At 36.0% G+C, this 23,235-nt stretch overlaps 1 protein-coding gene across 3 annotated transcripts in view; it reads left to right on the top strand.

Annotated features, from left to right (window-relative positions):
• Positions 1 to 23,235, top strand: part of LOC121378788 (multidrug resistance-associated protein 1-like) — an 87,606-nt gene that overhangs the window by 45,845 nt on the left and 18,526 nt on the right. For 2 of the 3 annotated variants that reach the window (XM_041507104.1, XM_041507106.1), the window contains 6 exons: positions 969 to 1,136; positions 2,146 to 2,338; positions 3,548 to 3,623; positions 7,230 to 7,482; positions 9,211 to 9,424; positions 13,855 to 14,168. In XM_041507104.1, coding sequence (XP_041363038.1) covers positions 969 to 1,136; positions 2,146 to 2,338; positions 3,548 to 3,623; positions 7,230 to 7,482; positions 9,211 to 9,424; positions 13,855 to 14,168 — 1,218 coding nt within the window. Of the gene's footprint in view, positions 1 to 968; positions 1,137 to 2,145; positions 2,339 to 3,547; positions 3,624 to 7,229; positions 7,483 to 9,210; positions 9,425 to 13,854; positions 14,169 to 17,927; positions 18,239 to 23,235 lie in introns of all 3 variants that reach the window. The other variant, XM_041507105.1, reaches the window with a different exon arrangement.

Raw genomic sequence — 23,235 nt, forward strand, 5'->3', positions numbered from 1 at the left:
TGAGTCTATGGGTCTTCATCTTAATGCTGCGATTGGTCTAGGATTGATCCCCGTTTGTGGACCCATTGGGCTCTTTCTTGTTTCAGCCAGTGCACCACGACTGGTACATCAAAGGCTGTGCTATGTGCTGTCCTGTCTTTGGGATGGTGCATATAAAAGATCCCTTGCTACTAATGGAAGGAAGGAAATGTTTTATTTAATGATGCACTCAACACATTTTATTTATGGTTATATGGTGTCAGACATATGGTTAAGGACCACACAGATATTGAGAGAGGAAACCCACTGTTGCCACTTCATGACCTACTCTTCGATTAGCAGCCAGGGATCTTTTATATACACGATCCCACAGACAGGGTAGTACATACCACAGCCTTTGATATCCCAGTCATGGTGCATTGGCTGGAACGAGAAATAGCCCAATGGGCCCACTGACGGCGATCGATCCCAGACCAACCGTGCCTTGAGCGAGTGCTTTACCACTGGGCTACATCCCGCCCCATGTTACTAATGGAGACATGTACATGTAGCTGGTTTCCTCTCTCAGACTATATGTCAAAATTACCAAATGTTTGACATCCAGTAGCCGCTGATTAAAACATCAATGCTCCAGTGGTGTCGTTAAACAAAACAAACTTGTTTTTCATCTCAATGCATGTTAAAAAATTGAAAAATGTACTAAATGTTTTTTAAACTTTATTTAAATATTTTCATTTTATTTAAACTAAACATAGCATATTATTTCTTTTATAAAATTAATTAAATGCTAATAATTTAATACTTTTTTTTTTTAATTTGTGAGATGAACACCTAAAGCCAAATAATTAAGAACTCCTTTCCAAAACATGATATATGCCATTTTCCAAATTTAGGAGTTAACAATACTAGTGCTTTGTACATGTATATACAGCATCACTTATTTGGAAAGTAAATGATCGTGCTAAATGTAGACGTCTGCCTGTCTCTAGGGTATTAACCTGAGTGGAGGTCAGAAGCAGCGTGTCAGTGTTGCCCGTGCGGTGTATCAGGACAAAGACGTATACCTCTTTGATGACCCACTCAGTGCTGTGGACGCACACGTCGGCAAACACATCTTTGACAACGTCATTGGACCGAAGGGCATCCTCAGTGAAAAGGTAACTTGACAATAAATTTAATTTATCCTGCAACCACTGGTTCTGTTGGTCAAGTATGATGACCGATTAAAGCAAAGTCATAAACATTTACCAGCAGATTTTGACTTTTGACATGTATGTGATGTCACATGCATAGCTCAGTTGACATCATAAATAACAGAAATCACAGCTATTTCCCTTAATTTGTATGGACTGCAGGATAGAAATAATAACTAGTTAATGATGTAGGATATCGGCTTTATCCTGTTCAGGTCGAATGGGAAATTCCCATTCTTTACAGGATAAAGCCAATATCCAACATCATTAACTAGTTATTCTCTAGACATATAACAAGGCCATCCTTACAAGCAATTCAATTTACCAGTTGAGACATCAAACTACCATTGGACATGTTGAAACTTATTGTAGCATAATATAGTCTGGTATAGGAAATAGTTCCTCATTAAAAAATAATACAAAATTCTGAAATGCCTTTTGAAATGTACAAGTTGTGTATAAGTTTATCCAGTGATTTGGCATGAGGGTGGCTCACAGAGAATGTTTATTCGTAAAATGGGGCAGGACATAGCCCAGTGGTAAAGTGTTTGCCTGATGCACAACTGGACTAGGATCGATCCCCGTCAATGGGTCTATTAACCAGGAGTAATTCTAGTTCCAGCCAGTGCTTCACAACTAGTATAAGTTATAACAAAGGCCTTGATATATACTATCCTGTATGTGGGTAGTTGAATATAAAAGGTCCCTTCCTGCTAATTGGAAAGAGTAGCCCATTGTGTAGCAGTAGCAGATTTTCTCTCTCATTATCTTTGTGGTAAAATTCCATATAACCATAATTAAACTGTTAAATGTGTCGTTAAATAAAACATTCCTTCCTTTGATTCGTAAATAGTAGATACTTATTGAAGATTATTAAACTAGCCTCTAAAGACAGGTTTTACTGTAATATGCATATCATTTATAAACAGAAAAAGAACTCCATTAGAAATGTGTGTAAATATATGTTTTGCAGACACGAATCCTGGTGACCCATGGTATCAACTTTCTGCCCCAAGTGAACCTGATTGTCGTCTTGGTGGATGGTCAGATATCGGAGGTTGGGTCTTACTCGGAGCTGATGACTCATGCGGGGGCCTTCGCCCTCTTCCTCAAGAACTTCTTAACCATCGACATTGCTTCTGATGAAGAAGGGCAAGACTTGGAAGGTCAGTCATTGAAATCAGAGCCGAAAACATTTGTTAGAATCAGAGCCGAGTTCAGTTAAAGCTTCAAAACATTTGCTAGAATCAGAGCTGAGTTTAGTCAGACAGAGCTTGAAAACATTTGCTAGAATCAGAGCTGAGTTTAGTCAAACAGAGCTTGAAAACATTTGCTAGAATCCAGGCCTTCTAGAATACAGTAACCCAACGGTTTTTTCACGGTGGGGCTATAGTAAAATGTTTATTCCACCATGCCTGGTGAGTAAAAAAAAACCCCCAAAAAACAAACATTAAAACACATCCAATATGTTGCAATATTTTGTTTACCAATCTCATTTTTAAATCTAATTATCATCAATATATATACTATTTAAAAATTAATCTGCTTACCTCTTTAATTTTATTCATATCTAAGCTAAACGGACAAAAACAATTTCTAAGAAATGCTGTTGCCAAGTTGTTTACACTGATACGTGATGATTTGCTATTGTAATGCTAGGAAGACACTATGTCATAAAACATTTCGACACTTCAGTTAAAATAAAGACATCTGCACATGCTCCTTAATGTCTTTGAGAGAACCGACTGACATGCGAAAAAAACGAGAAACGATTCATGAAGACACTGGCAGTAGTATAGTTCATCCTGTTATAAACAAAATATGCCTACATTTTCACAGCTAATACCATTTTCTTACACACCCGTCAGTGAGAACATAATTTGTTATTTTTGATAACGCATACAGTGTTAACACACATATGTGTCTGAAAAACATTCATTTCCACCTCCCATCTATCTCTCTCAGTAAATATTGCATTTTCGTGGCGATTTACTCAGTTATTGTCCTTGAACTTAAGAGATAAGAAAAATTTGTTTTCCAGACTCTTGTATAGCTTTGTCATGTACTGTTATAGATTAAGTTTAACTTTCATGGTGATTTACCCAGTTTTCACAGTTATAGCCCTTAAATTTAGGAGATATGAAAGTTAGTTGGGCCCGGCAGGGGACGTGTATTGTTTTATCAGTACTCTGAGAATGTTTGTTCACAAGATGCAGTTATGTTAAGCACGTTCATAAACAATGTCTTTAACCTGTAATGCATTGCCAGGGCAGAAAGTACAGTAGCCAGTGATAATAATGACCAATTCTTTCATTTATTTGAAATATTGATTCACAGCACATTTCAGTGAATTTTTCTTTCTTTATTTCTTTCAGGGCTAAGTCTACGAGAAGAAATGCTATCACAACTTGGGTCTATTATGGATTTAACTGAAGACAGAAGTATTGAAAGGTTTGTGCAGTACTAAAATACATAATAGTTGTTTTTATTGTTTCTATTGAGTACAAATTGAGAAAAATACCTGAGTTACATGTATGTACAAATGCAGTTTGTATTGTAAGTACATGTAAGTTGTATATTAAATATAAAATGCTTTATTTATTAGTGAGACGTGCTGTTTTTAGTTTATAAAAATATAGCAGTATAAATTTAATAGTTTATACGTTTTAGGCCTATGCTGTTTACATGTATGTCACGTTAGGACTGTAAAAAAGTAAATACAAAAACATCCTGGATGCACTGTACAAACACTTAAATTTTTATTTATTTATTTATTTAATTACAGTGGATTCCACTTAATTGCATGTCGGTTTATAGCATAAATTGGTTTTTTGCATATTATGTGGCTGCACAGAACCGTTTAGCATTAAAACAGTATAAATAATATCGCTTAATTAAATGCCTTTCTAACCGTACATGTCTGTTATTTGCATGTAGAAACTGAAAAGAAACAACAAAACAAGTCTTAAAATCTTCAGTCAAATATAAACGGTGGTGGGGAAAAGAAAAAAAGTTTTAAAAAAGAGAGAGAGGGAGAGAAAACAGAAAATCAGACTTACTTTGTTGCCGAAGTAAGCCAGTCAAAATCATATTATCCAAAATGTGGAACCGTAGATTGTGCTTCGATAGGAATTAACACTTACCAAATCTTATGAGTTGTTTATCACTGTACACTGTTGATTGTCAGTCATTTAATTTACTAGAATAAAACCTGTATTGCGCACATGACGCCTTTGTTAATCTCCATCACCGACTCCGTCTAGCCAGAGTGTTGCAGACAAAACAACAAAGCTCACTGTGTTCACTGCACAGCCTTGCCAGGCTTGCTTGGTTAAATACACAACAATCGATTGCTGTCATTTGTCATAGCCAGTGTTTTGTAAATAAATAAACATCATTTTACTGTATTACATCTCAGTTCCTTCGTGAGATCTGTTAGTTGTTTTTTAAAAAGTAATCGAGTAAATTATTGCCTTCGAGTACAGCTGTTAATTTTAGCTTGAGCACATGCTGAGACAATGCTTAACTTCACTAATTGAGACCCTACTTGGGATAACTGTCAATAGATGTTTTGATAATCAAATGCTGAAATAAAATTGTATACAAACAAACTTATAGTTACACATTAAGATACGAATAGATATATATTTCTTTACTTCACAGCCCATTAACCTGTAGGTAACAAGACATTTCATGTTCCCGAATATGGCAAACAAATGCAAAAGAAACGATTTATCTCTTGCAAACAAATATCAAGTTGTAGAAATGTTAGATAAAAAAATATCACAAACAGTCATTGCGAAGAAACTTGGGTGTTCCCAATAGCAAGTTTCTCGTTTATCCACCAAAAGTGAGGAAATTTGTAACCAGTTTCACAGCAATGCTAATACAGATAAAAAACGGCAGAGAACAGGAAAAGTAGCGAATGTTGAGGGTGCCCTTTCCGCGTGGTTTGCGAATGCCCGACTGAAAGATTTACCAGTATTTGGGCCCATTTTAACTGAAAAGGCAAAAGAACTAGCGAAAATATTGAAAGTGGATGACTTCAACCCAACGAGTGGATGGCTGTCACGATGGAAAGAGAGAAATGGAATTGTTTATAAAAAAACTACATGGAGAGAAGAAGGATGTAGATTTCATTGGAGCTGACAACTGGTCAAAGACTGTACTTCCAGAAATTTTGGTAAACTACAATGCAGAGGACATCTATAATGCAGACGAAACAGGCTTGTATTATAGAGCACTGCCAAATGGCACCCTAACACGAAAAACTGATGAAGTGAGCGGCAGCAAAAAAGGTAGGGATCAAGTGACTGTGTTGGTGGCGTGCAATAAGCTGTTAGTTATTGGTAAAAGTAAGGACCCACGATGTTTCCAGTGGAAAAAAGGTCTGTCTGAATCATATACCAACAGTGAAAATGCATGGATGACAGGGGCAATTTTCACAGAGTGGCTTGCAGCTTTCATCCAGGAAATGGCTAAAACGATTGAAAGTGGTCATGTTAGTCGACAACTGCACTGCCCACCCACTGACAAATTAGAAAACGTTAAACTGATGTTCCTTCCATCCAGAACTACTTCTTTAATCCAACCATGTGGCCAGGGCATAATTCGCAGTCTGAAGGGGAATTATCGCACCCAAGTGGTATATAAAATCATTGACCACATCGAAAACATCACTGTCAATGACCTTGCAAAAAAACTGACTTTACTTGATGCTATTCACATGTTGACAAAAGTGTGGAGAAACATGAAACCAGCAACGATAGTTAACTGTTTTAGGAAGGGTGGATTTTCTGTTGCCGACGTTGTAGATAACGACAACGAAGTTGATGAAACTGACCAACCGACCACTGCTATCACTGGTGTGACAGTCGACAATTTTGACAGATATGTTACCCAAGACGACACCTAGGACTGCTACTCAACACCAACCGATGACAAAATGTGTGCCCCATCTACAACCCAGCTAGCCGATGTGTTAGACGACAGTGACAATGACGACGATGATGACGACTACATTCTACCGGTGACAGCATGTGAAATACGTCACATCTTGGAAGAATCTGACTGTATTTTGAAGAAAATGACTGTGTTGACTTTGACGGACTTTATAACATAGAAGACCAGTTTGAGAAGACAGTGGCCAGTAATCAACAACAATGCAACTGGATTCCATAGTTTGTGCTGACTAGGGAGAAAATTAACTGACTAACAATATTAGTGCTTCATTGAACAGATTTTTGTGTGAGAACTGGATTATTCTGCCCCCCCCCCCCCCCCTTCCCGTTTATATAAATGCTTACAATCTGAAGAACTGTCATGCTGTGTTATAAAACATAAATATGAAATTCTTAACTAAACCGTTGGTATTATTTTTATTTTATAATTTTTTTGTATTGCATTATTTACTGGATTAGTTGTGTACGTTTCTAGTAAAATTTCACCTAACACTAATTTGACTGAAGCCAGTCTAGTACTGGGTCAGGTTCATATATCGGTCAAATCTACAGTAAAACATACGAAGTTGCTGCACATGTCCATGTTCGTGTCACCAAGCGTCTGTAGAGTTTTCTGCCAACTAAAACATTGACTGGATTCCTTAGTTTGTGCCAACTGAAAGAACTGAACTGACTAAAAATATGTGTGATAATTTTAACCAAGTTTAACGGTTATTTCCCAATTTACATTAAGTGTTTACAATCATTTGTTGTGCTGTGTTTTAAAACATAAATATAAAATTCTTAACTGATTAGTTGTTACTTTTACTTGTTTTGTTCGCCTATTTATTTATTTATAAAAAATATTTACATCTACATTGGAGATGATTTGTGCACGTTTTTTGGAAAAACTGCACTTTACACACCAATTTGACCAAAGCCAGTTTAGTACTGGGTCAGCTTCATAAATACATGTAGGTCAGATCTGCAGTGAAACAAACAAAGTTGCTACAGTGAACAAAACTTACTATATGGAATATTTTTTTTCATTCACTGGGCCTATACAAATAAGCGGATTCCACTGCATTATAATAATAATTATTTTATTTTATTTCAGACAGCGTTCAGTACTTTCTGAAACATTCCGACATCGCACGGAGTCGGTTCGAACAGTGAGCAGCGGTCAGAGTCGTCACTCCTCACAGGAGTTGTGTCCCGGCAACAAGGAAAAAGATGGCACTTCACCTCTTAGAGACGGAATGAAGCAGACGGATCAAACACTGTCACAGACGGAAGTAGACAAGTGCACAGACAAAAGCAAGAAGCATGACAACAAGTTGATAAAGTCAGAAACTTTGTTGACTGGAAGGGTAAGAAAGACGAGAAATATCACAAATGAAAGGAATGTTGGTTAATGACACACCTGCACATGTTGGGTCTTCAAAACATTGTACTTGCAATTGAAGAGGGAAAAACTGCTGTTGCCTCATGGCTACTCTAATGATCTATAAGCAGCGGTTGTTTGTCTGTCTGTCTCTCACATATTGTTTTCCAGACATTTCTTCGTAGTGTCTCAAGATATTGAACTGAAATTTTGTGTATAGCTTTATCTTTTTAGAGATCAGGTTTGAGTTTCAGAGTTATGACCCTTGATCTTAGGTGATATTACAACCATATGGGGTGGGGGGGGGGGGGGGGGTTCCTTCTTTTGTTTTTACTGCTTTCTTTTTTTTAAATGCTTTAAGATATTGAGCTGAAATTTGGTATATAGTTTTATCATGTGCAGTTACAGATAAATTTTTAGTTTCTTGGTGTTTGCCCATTTGTGACAGTTATCATTTAGTTGTAGATCAAGTTTGACATTAATAGGGATATGGGAAAGTGAATATAAAAGATCCCTTGCTGCATTAGGAAAAATGTAGCGGGTTTTATCTGATGACTGCATGTCAGAATTTCCAAATGTTTGACATTCAATAGCCGATGATTAATTAATCAATGTGCTCTAGTGGAGTAATTAAACAAAACAAAGTTTAACTTTGAATATGGATTTACCCATTTTTGACAGTTATGATATTACAACCATCATTGTGACATTTGTTTTGCAAAGCATCAAGATATTGTGCTGAACATTTTAATATACAATTATCATGTAGAGTTTGTCTTTCATGGGACTTCAACCCTTTTTGACAGAGCTACAGGCTGACAACAATCACCCTCTCATGAATGTTATATACCCGTACAACAAAAATTCAGGCCTTTGAAATTTGTTGGGCCTGGTTAGGGAAATGCAATTCTCTCAGAATGCTTGTTATTGTGTGGATTTACCTCCTTTATATTTTAATTCTTTACCCTCCATTCCCCTAAAAAAAAAATCAATAAAATAAATTATGATATAAACAACATGAGAAAGTATTGCAATCACAAACCACTTGCACTTTTCACAATATGTTATACAATAGTTGTATTATACTATTAATCCGGGGGAAATTGTGCAGGACATTTGTCATATACAGGGTGTTTGTAAATGTCTTTGATATTATTGCACTGGGACAGGTACACACTAAATTGCATATTTTTTATTAATACAGGGTACGTCTGGCCAATGCAACTTTTAAAGATCACACTGCAAACAAAACATCGGAGTTGCTTTCAATTATCAGTTAAACAGCAGCAGTTGGCATTTGTTTTCATAATTAAACCAGTGGAAGCAAGCCATTTGTGTTGGTACTTAGTAGTTTCACAGTGTTGAGCCAATTGAATATAATATACTTATTGTGAACAACAATTCATGGACTGTTCGTTTTGCTCATCCAGAATGAATTTATTTTACATTAACTGTTGTGTTTTCTTCTTCATTACATGATTACTTTTTAATGATATAAAATAGTACTTTCATTCTAACAGTCACATCTCCAATTGTGTTGGTGTCTGGGGGTGGGGGGGGGGGGGGATTGTTTTTATATTCTTGGTGTTGATATTGGTTAAAAATAGAATGCACTGATACATAAAATGTGCTAATACATAGGACACATTTGTTGCATTAATATCTTACTGACATTATTTTCATGGATTACAGTAGATATTTATTTATTTTACAGGTAAAGCTTGAAGTGTTCTTGACCTACCTCAAAGCTGTTGGTCTGTTCATGAGTTTTGGAGTGGTCTTGTTCTTTGCCCTTACCAATGCTGCTAGTATCTCTGGCAACGTTTGGCTGAGCGACTGGAGCAACGATGCGCTGTCTATGAACACGACGTCAGTTTCACAGACACATCTTAGACTGACTGTTTATGGGGTGCTCGGCTTGGCACAAGGTACGAACAATTACATAGACAAACTGCACACATTAACACTGGTTTTTAACTTGTTAAAATCTTTAAATATTTTAATTTAGTACCTTTTTTTTATTATGTGATTATAAAATAACAGAACAGTGTGTATGTGTGGTGAGGGGAGGATTTTCAATTTTGAAACACAATACTAGTAGTTATACTGTCCAAAAAAACCCCAGTAGTTGTCTGCTTCATTGTGGGTTCCATCGAATTTTGGTGTTCTATTAATATTGCCGAGGGGTTCCACAAATGATTGGGAGGCATCATAGTTTTATCTAACACCAAGTGGGTCTGCTATATCCCCCCCCCCCCCCCCCCCCTTCCCTTATAAATGTATTGATGGTTGAAGTAAAATGTAGTTTTGTGGGTGGTGTATAAAAGGATATCTATGCTTCTTGCCCTCCCTCTCGTGTGATCAGTTCTGAAATAGCTCTATGCAGACACCTAAGGTGGGTAATAGTCACTTTTTGCATCCTTGTTTTGCTTTCATACACAATTAATATAACATGGCTTACTGTAATTTCACTTGAAATCCATATTTCATAAATAGTAAAAAAAAAAAATTACTTAAATTTCTTCTGGAGTCTGGTGCATTAGTAATTTTAAAACAATATTTTTTTTAATAACAATTTTGCATTTTAAAAATGGAATCATTATGCACCTGTTTTATTGTCATTATAAGAAGATGCTAAGTGAGCTCATTGGAATACAAAATTAGCTATATTATTACAATGCTTCGTGAAATAAAAGCAGTCTACTTACCTTGACCCCTGTCAAAAGATTTCCGAGTTCTATATAATGCTGTTTACATGTCAGTATGTTTCTATTTTCATAATTTTAGACAAAATGTTATGTTTAAGTTTTAACAGATGAAATAAATAAAAGGTACTATTTGTCAAATATTTTTTTAAAATTACAGTTAGATAATATGTTATATTTATTGTGTATAAAGCCAAAACAAGGGTGCAGAAATTAACCTTAGTAAGTTATTCTGTGTAGATGTAGCTGACTTTATAATGTGTGTGAGTTTGACACCCAATAGCCAATGTATTTAAACATTCATTCATTCATTCATTATATACCGGCCTCGGTGGCGTCATGGTTAGGCCATTGGTCTACAGGTAGGTACTGGGTTCGGATCCCAGTCGAGGCATGGGATTTTTAATCCAGATACCGACTCCAAACCCTGAGTGAGTGCTCCGCAAGGCTCAATGGGTAGGTGTAAACCACTTGCACTGACCAGTGATCCATAACTGGTTCAACAAAGGCCATGGTTTGTGCTATCCTGCCTGTGGGAAGCGCAAATAAAAGATCCTTTGCTGCCTGTCGTAAAAGAGTAGCCTATGTGGCAACAGCGGGTTTCCTCTAAAAAAACAGTGTCAGAATGACCATATGTTTGACGTCCAATAGCCGATGATAAGATAAAAAAATCAATGTGCTCTAGTGGCGTTGTTAAATAAAACAAACTTTACTCTTTTTTTCATTCATTATAATGTGTGTAAGTACAGGTATGGCTTGATATTATAATATGTTCCTCAGATGTTTTTCAGTGACAAACCTTTTCGGATTTTGTGATACATGCAGAACACAGTTTCAGTGATGGCATCTGATAGATAAAATGCAAGCTGCTACCTGTAGCTGTTAAAACTTTCTGTCAACGTAGTTTCATTAGTTTCATGGCTTGATGTAAGACACAAACAGTCACTCAGGTTATATCGGTTACAGTGAGCAAAAATACAAGATAATAAATTAATAAAGAATTTTAATCAATTAAACGAAATTGTAATTAAAAAATCAGTTGGACGTTTCAGGTTTCAAAAGCTTATGTACTGTCAATTAAATAGTTTTGTTAACACCCTTATAAATCAAATATGATACCAGTGTCCTTTTGTTTATTTCACACACATAATAAAATGTATACTGAATTTGAACAATGAAAACATCTGCAATCTTTGACTGAAATCATTCTTTTGCCAATTTGGTGCTAATTTGTGTAAATAATTTGAGATGTGATCATAATGGAAAAAAGAAGGAAGGAATGTTTTATTTTATGATAACACTCAACACTTTTTAATTACAATTATATGGCATCGGACATACATATATGCAGATAATGAGTGAGGAAACCCACTGCTGCCACATAATGGGCTACTCTTTCAAATTAGCAGCAAGCTATCTTTTATATGAGCATCTCACAGACAGGATAGTACATACCAAGGCCTTTGTTATACCAGTTGTGGAGCACTGGCTGGAGCGAGAAATAGCCCACCAACGGGGATCAATTCCAGACTGACCACGCATAAAGCAAGCGTTTTACTACTGGGCTACATCCCACTCTGATCACAACAGTGACTACAGTTTTGTGACCACTAACTGTCTTCTGATATTTTTGTCTTCAATTGCAAATTTAATAATAATTGATCATAACTGATGATTTTTATTTTTATTTTTTATTCTGCAACTTGTAAAAGAAGATAAAAAACATTTCATTTTGTTAGATATATCACCAATTAAAAAAACAATGGTGTGGTGTTCTTCATTACGAATACGTCTTGGGTGCTGAATAATATTTGCACCACCTTTATAAAAAGAAAACTAGGCTAGCATTTATCAGCAAGTGATGTTGTTTCACTTTTGGAAGATAGAAATAAGAGAACTACAAAACAATTTAATGTTATCCCACATAAGGGAATAATAATGTTATCCCACATAAGGGAATAATAATGTTATCCCACATAAGGGAATAATAATGTTATCCCACATAAGGGAATAATAATGTTATCCCACATAAGGGAATAATAATGTTATCCCACATAAGGGGATAACTGACAAATATCTTTAATCTTGAAATGTTTTTAAAATGGTATTTGTACTTTTATTGGTTCACAAAAACACATCTCACCAAGTGACTCTGTTGAATGACAGACTGTTAACAATGACCATACAGCAGAAGTTTGTTCATTTAAACATCGAGGTTATGGGCTTCTGTTTTCATGAAACCTTGTTTGAGGTTATGGTACATTTTTCTTAAGTCCAGCCCTGTAGTTTCTATTGAAATGTGTTTTTATTTTAATAAAGTTTATTTTGTTAACGACACCACTAGAGCACATTGATTCATTCATCATCAGCTATTGGAGGTCAAAATTTTGTTAATTTTGACATAGAGTCACCCGGTACATTTTTCCATTAGTAGCAAGGAATCTTTTATATGCACCATTCCACAGACAGGATAACACATACCACAGCCTTTGATATACCAGTCGTGGTGCACTGGCTTGAACAAGAAATAACCCAATTGGCCCACCAACGGGGATTGATCCCAAACCAACTGCTCATCAAGCACCTTTTTATTTAGTTAGGTAAAATATCAAGCATTCACCTGATTTGAAAGCAATTAGTATTGTACTCACTAGCTGATCAGTTGGAGTCCATCCCACTAACAGAAAAAAATCGTATATCATCCTTGTCATTTACTTTATCCACTGTAGTCACTAATGTTAGACAATTAAAAGTTTATTAAATGGTAATAGTCTTTGTCAACTAATGTTTGTTCTCTCTTTAGCCAGCTTGTTTATTGTAAAGGCGATGTCGTGCATATGAGAATAGCTGATTGTGACTTGACAAAACATGTCGGTGGTTGTAATGCAATCGGCTCTTCTCATATGAGGCACCGCCTTCAGTTATATAGACTCCTAAAGGCAATAGTTTAACATGTACTGGGGCCTTCAGTTCTATAGACCCCTAAAGGCAATAGTTTAACATGTACTGGGGCCTTCAGTTCTATAGACCCCTAAAGGCAGTAGTTTAACATGTACTGGGGCCTTCAGTTATATAGACTCCTAAAGGCAATAGTTTAACATGTACTGGGGCCTTCAGTTATATAGAGTCCTAAAGGCAATAGTTTAACATGTACTGGGGTCTTGAGTTCTATAGACTCCTAAAAGCAATAGTTTAACATGTACTGGAGTCTTGAGTTCTATAGACTCCTAAAAGCAATAGTTTAACATGTACTGGGGTCTTGAGTTCTATAGACTCCTAAAAGCAATAGTTTAACATGTACTGGGGCCTTGAATTATATAGACTCCTAAAAGCAATAGTTTAACATGTACTGGGGTCTTCTTAAATATATGTTTCCTTTCTTTTGATGTTTTCTTGTAACACATTTTTGTGTGAACCGTTTCCTTGTAGATGTATCAAGTATCTATTATCACGCTACATACCCATAGCCAATTTCACTATCTCTTAATTAATTCATTGTTGTGATTTATGTGAGTTATTTTCAGTACAATCTTCAGATTTAATTACATTGTTTTGGGAGGCAACTTAACATAGCCACAGACATAGCTTCAGACACGTAGTCTCCTGCTTTGGACTGTACATGTGACTTGGATGTGTTTCTGTTTGGTTGCCAGGTCTTCTGGAAATGGTCTCTGCCTTTGTAATGGCTGTCGCTGGAATCAGAGTATCATGTTGCCTGTTCAACTCCTTGGTGTGTGCTTTGCTTAGGTCCACGCTGCTGTTACACGAGACCACACCAAGGGGGCAGATCATGAACCGGTACTGTGAGGATGTCGCGGAACTCGACTATGTGATGCCGTTCACTGTCCGATCAATGTTGAATGTCATCATGAGTGCCATCGGATCATTTGCATTGATGGTTATAGTCACCCCATACATGGCCATTGTCATTCTGGTGTTGTCTGTCCCTTATTTTGGTTTGTTCCAGGTGAATAACAAGCACCCTATTTTGCACTCTGATGGTACTAACAAATACATCCATGTTTTTACTTGTCCATGGACTCTTTAGTGTTACACTTGTAATACATCCATGTTTAACTAGTGCATGGACTCTTTAGTGTTATACTTGTAATACATCCATGTTTTTACTAGTCCATGGACTATTTAGTGTTAGACTTGTAATACACATGTTTAACTAGTCCATGGATTGGCAGTGATACACATTTTACTAGACCATGGACTGTTCAGTGCTACACTTTTAAATGAATAGTCCGTGGATTATTCAATACTATACGTGATACTACAACCATGCATTATTAGACTATGGATTGTTTTACTAGTCCAGTGTCCTCACTACCTATGTTTAGCAAGGCATGCTACATTATTATGTTTTGCCATCCTTCTGTCACGTTTTGCTGCCCATCTTTTGCAATTTGTGCCCCTTCTCTCTTTCCTTAACACTTTTTTGTTTTTTTTTACAACCCAGCAGTTGGCATTTGGCAATGTTGTTACATCATACTAAAGAAGTTTCAGCTTGATAACTCAATTGTTAATTGAAATTTTACTACATCAGTGTACTATTAAGGGGCCATTCACAATTGTCAGCATTTTTGACAGGAGTACAAACTGCTTAAAAGTTATTGTCATTATGTACACTTTAAATCAAACAAAACCTGTAGATGAACATTTTGTTGGGAGAATCAACATTTTGGATTATGACTTTTATGCGCCGGTCTATGGTGGGTTGTATTATGGTATGGCATTATCCGTCTGTTTGTCTGTACATCTGTCTTCTTAACGTTTTCTTGTCCGGACCATATCTTGCATACAGATGCATACAGGACCATCAAATTCCAAGATTGTTTGACTTTATAAAACTTTTTTTCTGACAAAGCATGGCACCTGCTTGAAAACTGCATGGTGTACATGAAACTCCTTTTTTATGTTAGATTAAGATTGGGAGCTAGGTCTAAATTTCTTTGCAATCTGGTTTCAGATAACCATGCTATCAAAATGTAAACTGACCATTCTGGACTGTGGTCGAGCCATGCCATGTCTCAATGATAACATATCCATGAGACAAGTAGCGAGATGCCTGCAAATGAGCCATTCAGTCATCCATTTAACTGTTAGAGTGTTTCCATACCACTGACATAGTGAATGGGCTACCCCTCTCAGATGCAGTGTCCATATGGCACTTAACTTCTTGTGACTAGTATAAATCCCCCAATATGTGCCATTTTGTTATAATATATGATCTATTGAATCATTATTTAAAAATAAAGTTTGTTTAAAATGTTTGACCATTAGAGGTAAATTTTATTCATTCTTGTGTCTTAAATTTCATAGTGTAACAATTCTAGCTCCTAACTGTAACCAATTCATTGTGAATGATCAAAGTACATAATATACATATACAGGGTAGGGTATGGAACATACAAATAGGTAAAGATTGGTTGTTGGGTTTTTTATCCAACTTCTAAATTTATATAATAAACTGCACACATTGTTTTACTGTAGCCAGCTTGTTTTAAAACACTTCTTCCTTTATTCAAACCCTTCTGCATGCTTCATTCTTTGGTATGTGTGCTTATTTCTGTGGTATGTGCTTCATTCTGTGGTATGTGTGCTTCATTCTGTGGTATGTGTGCTTCATTCTGTGGTATGTGTACTTCATTCTGTGGTATGTGTACTTCATTCTGTGTGCTTCATTCTGTGGTATGTGTGCTTCATTCTGTGGTAGTTGTGTGGAGCTTCTATCTGTTTACTAAAAGGAAAGGAATATTTAACAACACCCCAGCACATTGTCTAATAGCAGCAGTTTTAAGGGTTATCCAGTTTAGAGAGGTTCTCTTTTGTACCGGTATTGAAATTTAAAAGGGGACGGTGAGAAACGTCCGATTTTGAGAGAATTCCGGTTACAGAGGGTCTGGTTTTGAGAGATTTTACTGTATTATAAATGTGTTGTATGATTCTTGTTTTATAACCCTTTTGATTTATGTAAAAGAATATTGTGCTGTGATTTGAGATTTTCTATAGCTGTAACTCATTATGACTTAAAGTTTAAACTTGTAAACAGTGAAGAACAAAATGGACGATATTTGGAGGTTTAAAAAAAAAAACCTTTAGTTATTAATACTGTGTCACATATGCTGATTTTAATTTTTTTATTTTATTTTTTTTGGGTCTCATTTTGACAAAATGTGAGATACAGAGGCATGCCAAGTAAATGTTTGTGGTTACCCACTAGACTGGTGTTTGTGCCTAATGTTAATTAAATGTAATAGGATTGGATATGATGGAAACCAGTCAAATAGTTTGCAAGGATTTGCCATCCGAACATGTATTAGGTGTTACTTTTCCAACAGACTAGTAGCGGGGACACTTGTCAATTTTCAATTAATCTTAACGTTAAGGTTTTTAATTTACCTCCTTTATCACAAACTGTAAGTCCTAGATAAAGAAACTTGGCTTGTACATATAGTTACATCAGATACAGCTTTGAGCATCACCAAATCAATTTATGGCAGGCAAGACATTTAATTGCACAGAATTCTTCTGGGTTTTTTTTGTGTGTTTTAAAAAAATATTTACCGTATATCTTCGCCTGTAAGTCGATCTCGGCTATAAGTCGAGTCCCTAATTTCAAGCCCTGAAAACGTATTTTTTTATTGACCCGTTTATAAGTCGACCCATGAAAAACAACTTATAAATATTGAAGTATTTCTTATTTTCCGCACATGAGAACAATAATTTACAACATTTGAACAAAAGAAAATTATTTTACAAACTTCGGTTTTCACGTTTTGTACATCGCAATCAAACTACATAGCATCAAAACGAAATATTACCGTAGTAGATAGTGAAAGCTGTTTGACTGTTACCGTATGGCACTGTACAGCATGGTTTTGTGCACAGACAACAACTTTATTTATAAACACTGACAACAGATCACTACGATAAAAGTATTAAAACTGAAAGTATCACATGTTTTGCCGCCATATTAATACATGTAAGGAGGATAACTCTGGAAAGTACACTGGTTTTTGTACCAAATGATGTATGTCCCTATTGCTCTAGTGAACTGCAGAGATCAGTCTAAGCTCAGGGAAAGCTCAGTAATATTCATTAAGTTAATCACCGACAAAACATTGTTTGAACAACCAGTAATGCCAGTGACCAAATTTCAAAATAAACTCAGACAACAGGTAGTTAGTATTGTTTACATTTTTGCTATTAGTGATGACTGTTATTTTAACTAAGTGGACTGTTCTCTTGGTATGCGAGTGAGATCGCACGCCTTTTTGCATAACCAAAACCGTTCTAATACCAAAAAAAAAAAAGGTTATAAAAAATAAATGTGTCAAATTAACATGCATACAGGACATACTTCAACAATAAAACTTGTAAAATAATCTCCAAAACGGTAATATTTTTGGGTGAAATTTGTTTACCCTCTTATAAGTCGACCCCCCAAGTTATAAAATAATTTTTGGGTGAAAAAAAAATCGACTTATAGGCGAAGATATACAGTAGTTGTTATATTTTCACAATGTTTTGAATAAATTTTTAGAAATCTTTTTTCTCATAGGACTATTTATTTTCATTGCATCTACATCTGTGAGCAAGACCAAACCAGTTTATGGTTACTGAGGCATTTAATTCCAGATAACTTTTCTTGTTTAAAAAATAAATATATATTCATACTGTACTGAATCAATTTTGTAAAACGTTTCTCTTCTCGTAGGATCATTTATGTTTGCTGCGATAATGATCCGAGCAGTGGGGGCCCGTGATGCTTCGGTCGTGCTTCATATGGACATTGTGAAGAACCTCTTATGCTCTCCGATGAGCTTCTTTGACACGACCCCTCTGGGGAGAATTGTCAATGTTGTGGGCAAGGACATGGACATCGTTGACACGTTGCTGCCGGCCACGTTTCACATGGTGCTGCACTGCTTGTTTCACATCATCAGCACGTTCCTGGTGATCTCGATTAGCACACCGTACATTCTCATAGTTCTCATGCCTCTCATGATCTTCTACGTCATAGTACAGGTACACTTTACTTACTGTAATTCTACAAACGTGCTTTTATCACAGAGCAGACTAAGATAAATAAAATATCAAATCTCATTCATTGGTAATTCTGTATGTTTTTAAATAGAATTTGTAGATGTTTATTACTAGATGGGAAGTGACAGTTTCCAATGGCTACTGATGCCCACCTCAGGCTATTTTCCGTGCTTTCATCTCAGTGCACCCAGTAGATAATACACATGTTACTGCCTACTTTACTCAAACAGTCTCCTTCTCAAAGAAATAACAAACACCCTGACAAGTAAATAAAGTCAACATTTCTTTAGGGAAACAAGGAAAAGATATTCTTTCTTAGGAATAACAGATACTAAATTTTAGTTCAGAATATGCACTAACATATATGCTTGGCAGTGCAAGAAGGATGAATTCTCCAGTAAAGTTTCTCCTTGGGAGTGGCCATTTTCCTGTAGATGAGGCACTAGACAGAGATTTGTGGAATCAACCACTGTTTTGCTAAATGCCCATTGGACCCATTGGAGACACGGTGTTGATCACGGATTACGGTTTTGTTGTTCAGATTATCATAGAGAAGAGATACTGTAATCCAAATTGTCCGTTTCTCCAAGGAGGTTTAACAGATCTCACATGTAGATCAGAACACCTCTCTGTGCCACGGGATTTTTGACACACCAACCAATATTCCACATTCCATTTTAGTTTGTTCGTACAGAAAGGAGAGGAATAGTTAATGACACCCAGCACATTATACACTACAGCATTTTGGTGCATAACATTCAGTCTAGTGAAATATGAAACCTGCTGCCCCACATACGCTACTCTTTACTGTCAAGTAGCAAGGAGTCTTTTATGTATACTTTTTCTATAAGAAACAGGACAGTACATACAATGATTTTTAATGGAAAACCCCACTGATGGTGATTGATCCTATGACCCACCACACCTCACGCTAGTGCTCTCCAACTGAGCTAAGTCTCTCTCCACATGAAACTGAAGTCACACTAAGTACATCTTGTCACTGTTGGAAACTCTTACACTGATCTAAGTCTCACATGAAACTGAAGTCAAACTAAGTACATCTTGTCATTATTGGAAACTCTCCAACTGATCTAAGTCTCTCCACATGAAAGTGGAGTCAAACTAAGTACATCTTGTCACTGTTGGAAACTTATACACTGATCTAAGTCTCACATGAAACTGAAGTTACACTAAGTACATCATGTCACTGTCGAAAACTCTCCAACTGAGCTAAGTCTCTCTCCACATGAAACTGAAGTAAAACAAAGTACATCTTGTCACTGTTGGAAACTTACACTGATCTAAGTCTCTTGCCACATGAAATTGAAGTCACACTAAGTACATCTTGTCACTGTTGGAAACTTACATTGAGCTAAGTCTCTCTCCACATGAAACTGAAGTCACACTAAGTACATCTTGTCACTGTTGGAAACTTACATTGAGCTAAGTCTCTCTCCACACGAAACTGAATTTAAGCTAAGTACATCTTGTCACTGTTGGAAACTCTTACACTGATTTATGCATTCCGTGTTGTTGATGGAATTTTTTTGTTGTAAAATGTTGTTCAGTTATGTTGTTTGTTTCTTGTGGGTTTTTTTTTTTTTTTATCATTTGTGTTTTTATTGATTTATAAATTGTATTGCTCCTTTGAATGAATGCATCAATAGTGTTGTTCTAAGCATCATGCTTATAAATATTTTAAAGAGTGACAAATATTGTTGACTCCAGTTGTCGTACTAGTTGCATGCAGTCAGTGCAGTCTGTAAGATTGAGGTTGCATGCAACCATTTATTTCTGCATGCATTTCAATCAAATTTCTATGTTAGAATATATTCTGTGAAAAATAAAACAATATCGAGAGGGCTGTGTGACTAGTACTCTCCTTTAATTTGCAAAAAAATCAATATAGGTTAACAAGAGAATCTTTAAGTTAGTCACCCTTATGCCAGAGCACCGTGTCATTTTGCTGTTATATAATTGAAATAATTGTTATCATACAGTTAGTATTAAAAATAACATGCAACTTCAAACTAATGGGCTGTGTATACAGAGGTCAACATAGTTGTAAGCATTGAAGAAAGGTTTGAAAAGACATACATTTTCAGTATTTTGTATTATGTTTTTTAGTGAAGAATTATTTCCTAAACCTAATTATATTAAGCTATTACAAATAATGACACGACAAATGATAAATGACGATGTGCTGCCTGAGCACTTGATATGCACACAGGCATAATATGTTTGTTCCATACTATTGTTGTATATACATATAAACTTCTGATTTCAGTAGTTTTGGACAATACTAACATAACTACAGTGAAACCCCTCAAAACTGGATAGCCATAGGAACAAGGAAAAAGTCTGGTTTTGAGGGGTATCCAGTTTACAGAGGTTTCAGTATTGAGGTAAACCATTTGTTGGTTGGTGTTCTTTACTGATATAGTAACTAATAAAACTGCCAAATAAAACAGGTACAGTTTCCAACTTTTGAATTATTTTAAGTTTATCATTAAGCGTTAATTCAACATGGCGGTGTTTTGCTGGACGTTCCAACATGTCCAAAGTAAATACTAAAATGAAACACTGTTGATAAATTTTCTGCCAAACCAAGCTAAACAATTTTACTCTTTGTTACTCTTTATTTTGTTAAATAAACTTTGCAAAGATAAAAAACAAAACAACAACAAAAAAGGGTTCAAACAATTGAAAAAATTAATTAAATTTGTAGTTGCTTTGCCGTTTATTGTGCTAATCGTGAGACGGACATGTAGGCTATGAAAAGAAGTTCAATCAAATTCGTAAGTTAATCTAACTTTGTAACAATCGAGCTCAGAATAAAGGAAGTACATGTGTTTCCTCCAGTTAGTTAAACATCAAAGCTGTTAATTAATCCCTTAATTGGTATTTGTAAACTGCACAACAGTGACACTGGAGCATGCACACATGTAATTAGCTCTGCGTATGCAATCACGTTACCGGCTGAGTGGGTATTCAAAGTAGAAGTAATGCAATAATGATTGACGTCGGTGTGACTGTCCGGTTTTCTGAGGTAAAATTCGCATTAAAGGAACATAATGGGACCGGATAATTTCGTCCGGTGCAGTTTTGAGGGGTTTCCGATTTAGAGGTATAAATGTTAGTGTTAAAAGATATGCAAATCACGGGACTGTGTAAAATGTCCAGTTTTGAGGGAATTCTGGTTTACTGAGGGTCCGGTTTTGAGGGGTTTCACTGTATAACCTGGTGCAGCTTGGCAACACCACAACCAGATTGTCCAAGAACATGGTTTGAAGTAATGTCAGTCATTTATATATTTCCCAGCAAAAATTGTGACCAACAAATATGGGTATTGTAGACCCAAGTTCGCCCATTTTTCTATGTACTGGTAATTTTGTCAATATTATGGCTTACACACATGTAGGTGGGGTTTTTTGGGGGGATGTCACTGATTTTAATATACCATAGTATCTATGTGCAAGAGAATATCTATCTGGTATCTTTAAACAGTTCCTGGTCTTAACTGGCTGTGTTTGATGCAACTTTTGTGTGGCTTCTTAATAACAGTCTGAAATTGTGGCATGGTGTCAACATGTTTTGTGGGGATGCTTGGTTATATATACTGTAGTTGCTATTTTTCTTTCAGACCTATAAAAGGTGAAAACTCGAAGGCAAGACTTCAGTATGAAAGAGTTTTCACTAAATACCTGTTGTAACACACAGTGCATGTGGTACTTGAGGTTTGGTTTTCAGTTAAAAGAAACCAACTTAAAATAGGCTTGGCTTGGCATATCTGGCTAGTTCATGTTATTATAGCCTGGGATGGAGGCAGAATTTTTCTATCGTGGGGGGTACAATTGGGTTTTTAAAGGCATTTTACCTTACTAGAAAATACACTAACATGCAATCAGATTTTGTTATCCCGCAATGTTGAAGCTACTCCAAATAATGGTAGTTCAAGATAAGATATTTTTGGACTGTGCTTTTTAAATATAATTAATTATTATTAAAATCCCATTCCCCTATTAGATTTAAGTTTCTAAATTGCTCATTAGTATTCTGTCCCAGATCAGACCACAGGCTATCCAGAGGCCGGGCCCGGGATGGACATGCCTGAAACCTAAGTGGTATAGAGGCATGTTAAAAAGGTACTCTCTCTCTCTCAAGATAAACATAGTAGTTGTTATTGAAAATTATGCTATGAGACACAATTTTTCAACCTCAAACTACTGCTCGAAACTCTAGTGGTATATGAGCATGTAAAAATTATTCGCACTCAAACTACCTGGGCTCAAAAGATAAGTTGTTGAGATAATGATGTTTAACTTGTAACCAAAGTCAACATTTTAGGGAACTTAAAAATGTGGGTGTATATAACCGCAGGGAAATTATTTTTGAACCAGAGATGTAAGTCTGCGGTAGAGAGCCTGTTTGAGATGCATGGGTCATAAGTTTCAGAAGACCTTTTGGTTTATTTTCCATTCTAACCAGTGCCTCACAACTGGTCTGTCAAAGGCTGTGGTATAGGCTGTACTGTCTATGGGAAAGTGCATGTAAAAGATGCCTTGGCATTGAAGAAACCAATATGTTAAAAGCCTGATTTCACCTAAGCATTTTATGCTGCATAAAACACAGAAGTAGCCTACTGCTGTAATGGAGTTAATTGAAATGGTTTCAACCACAGCGTAGCATTAAAAAATATGCTCTGTCACTATGGCGTAAAATGCCCCATATGCAAAATGGGATTTCTGCCAAAACAGCCAGTGGAATTCCTGTGTTCAGCATTCGGTCATCAAGACAGATGGACAATAAGCACTATCTGCCCACATCTACCTTAATGGCAGCAGCAGATTTGCCTATAATTCTTTAGACTGAGTTCAACACTTATAGCCACTGATTAAATAATGTGCAGGTGTCTTGTTAAACAAGCATTCCTTTCTTTTCCTTTCATTCTGTCCTCTAATAGTCTTTGTTTGAGTTGA

Source organism: Gigantopelta aegis, chromosome 8 (assembly GCF_016097555.1).
Source record: "Gigantopelta aegis isolate Gae_Host chromosome 8, Gae_host_genome, whole genome shotgun sequence".
Lineage (NCBI taxonomy): Eukaryota > Metazoa > Mollusca > Gastropoda > Neomphalida > Peltospiridae > Gigantopelta > Gigantopelta aegis.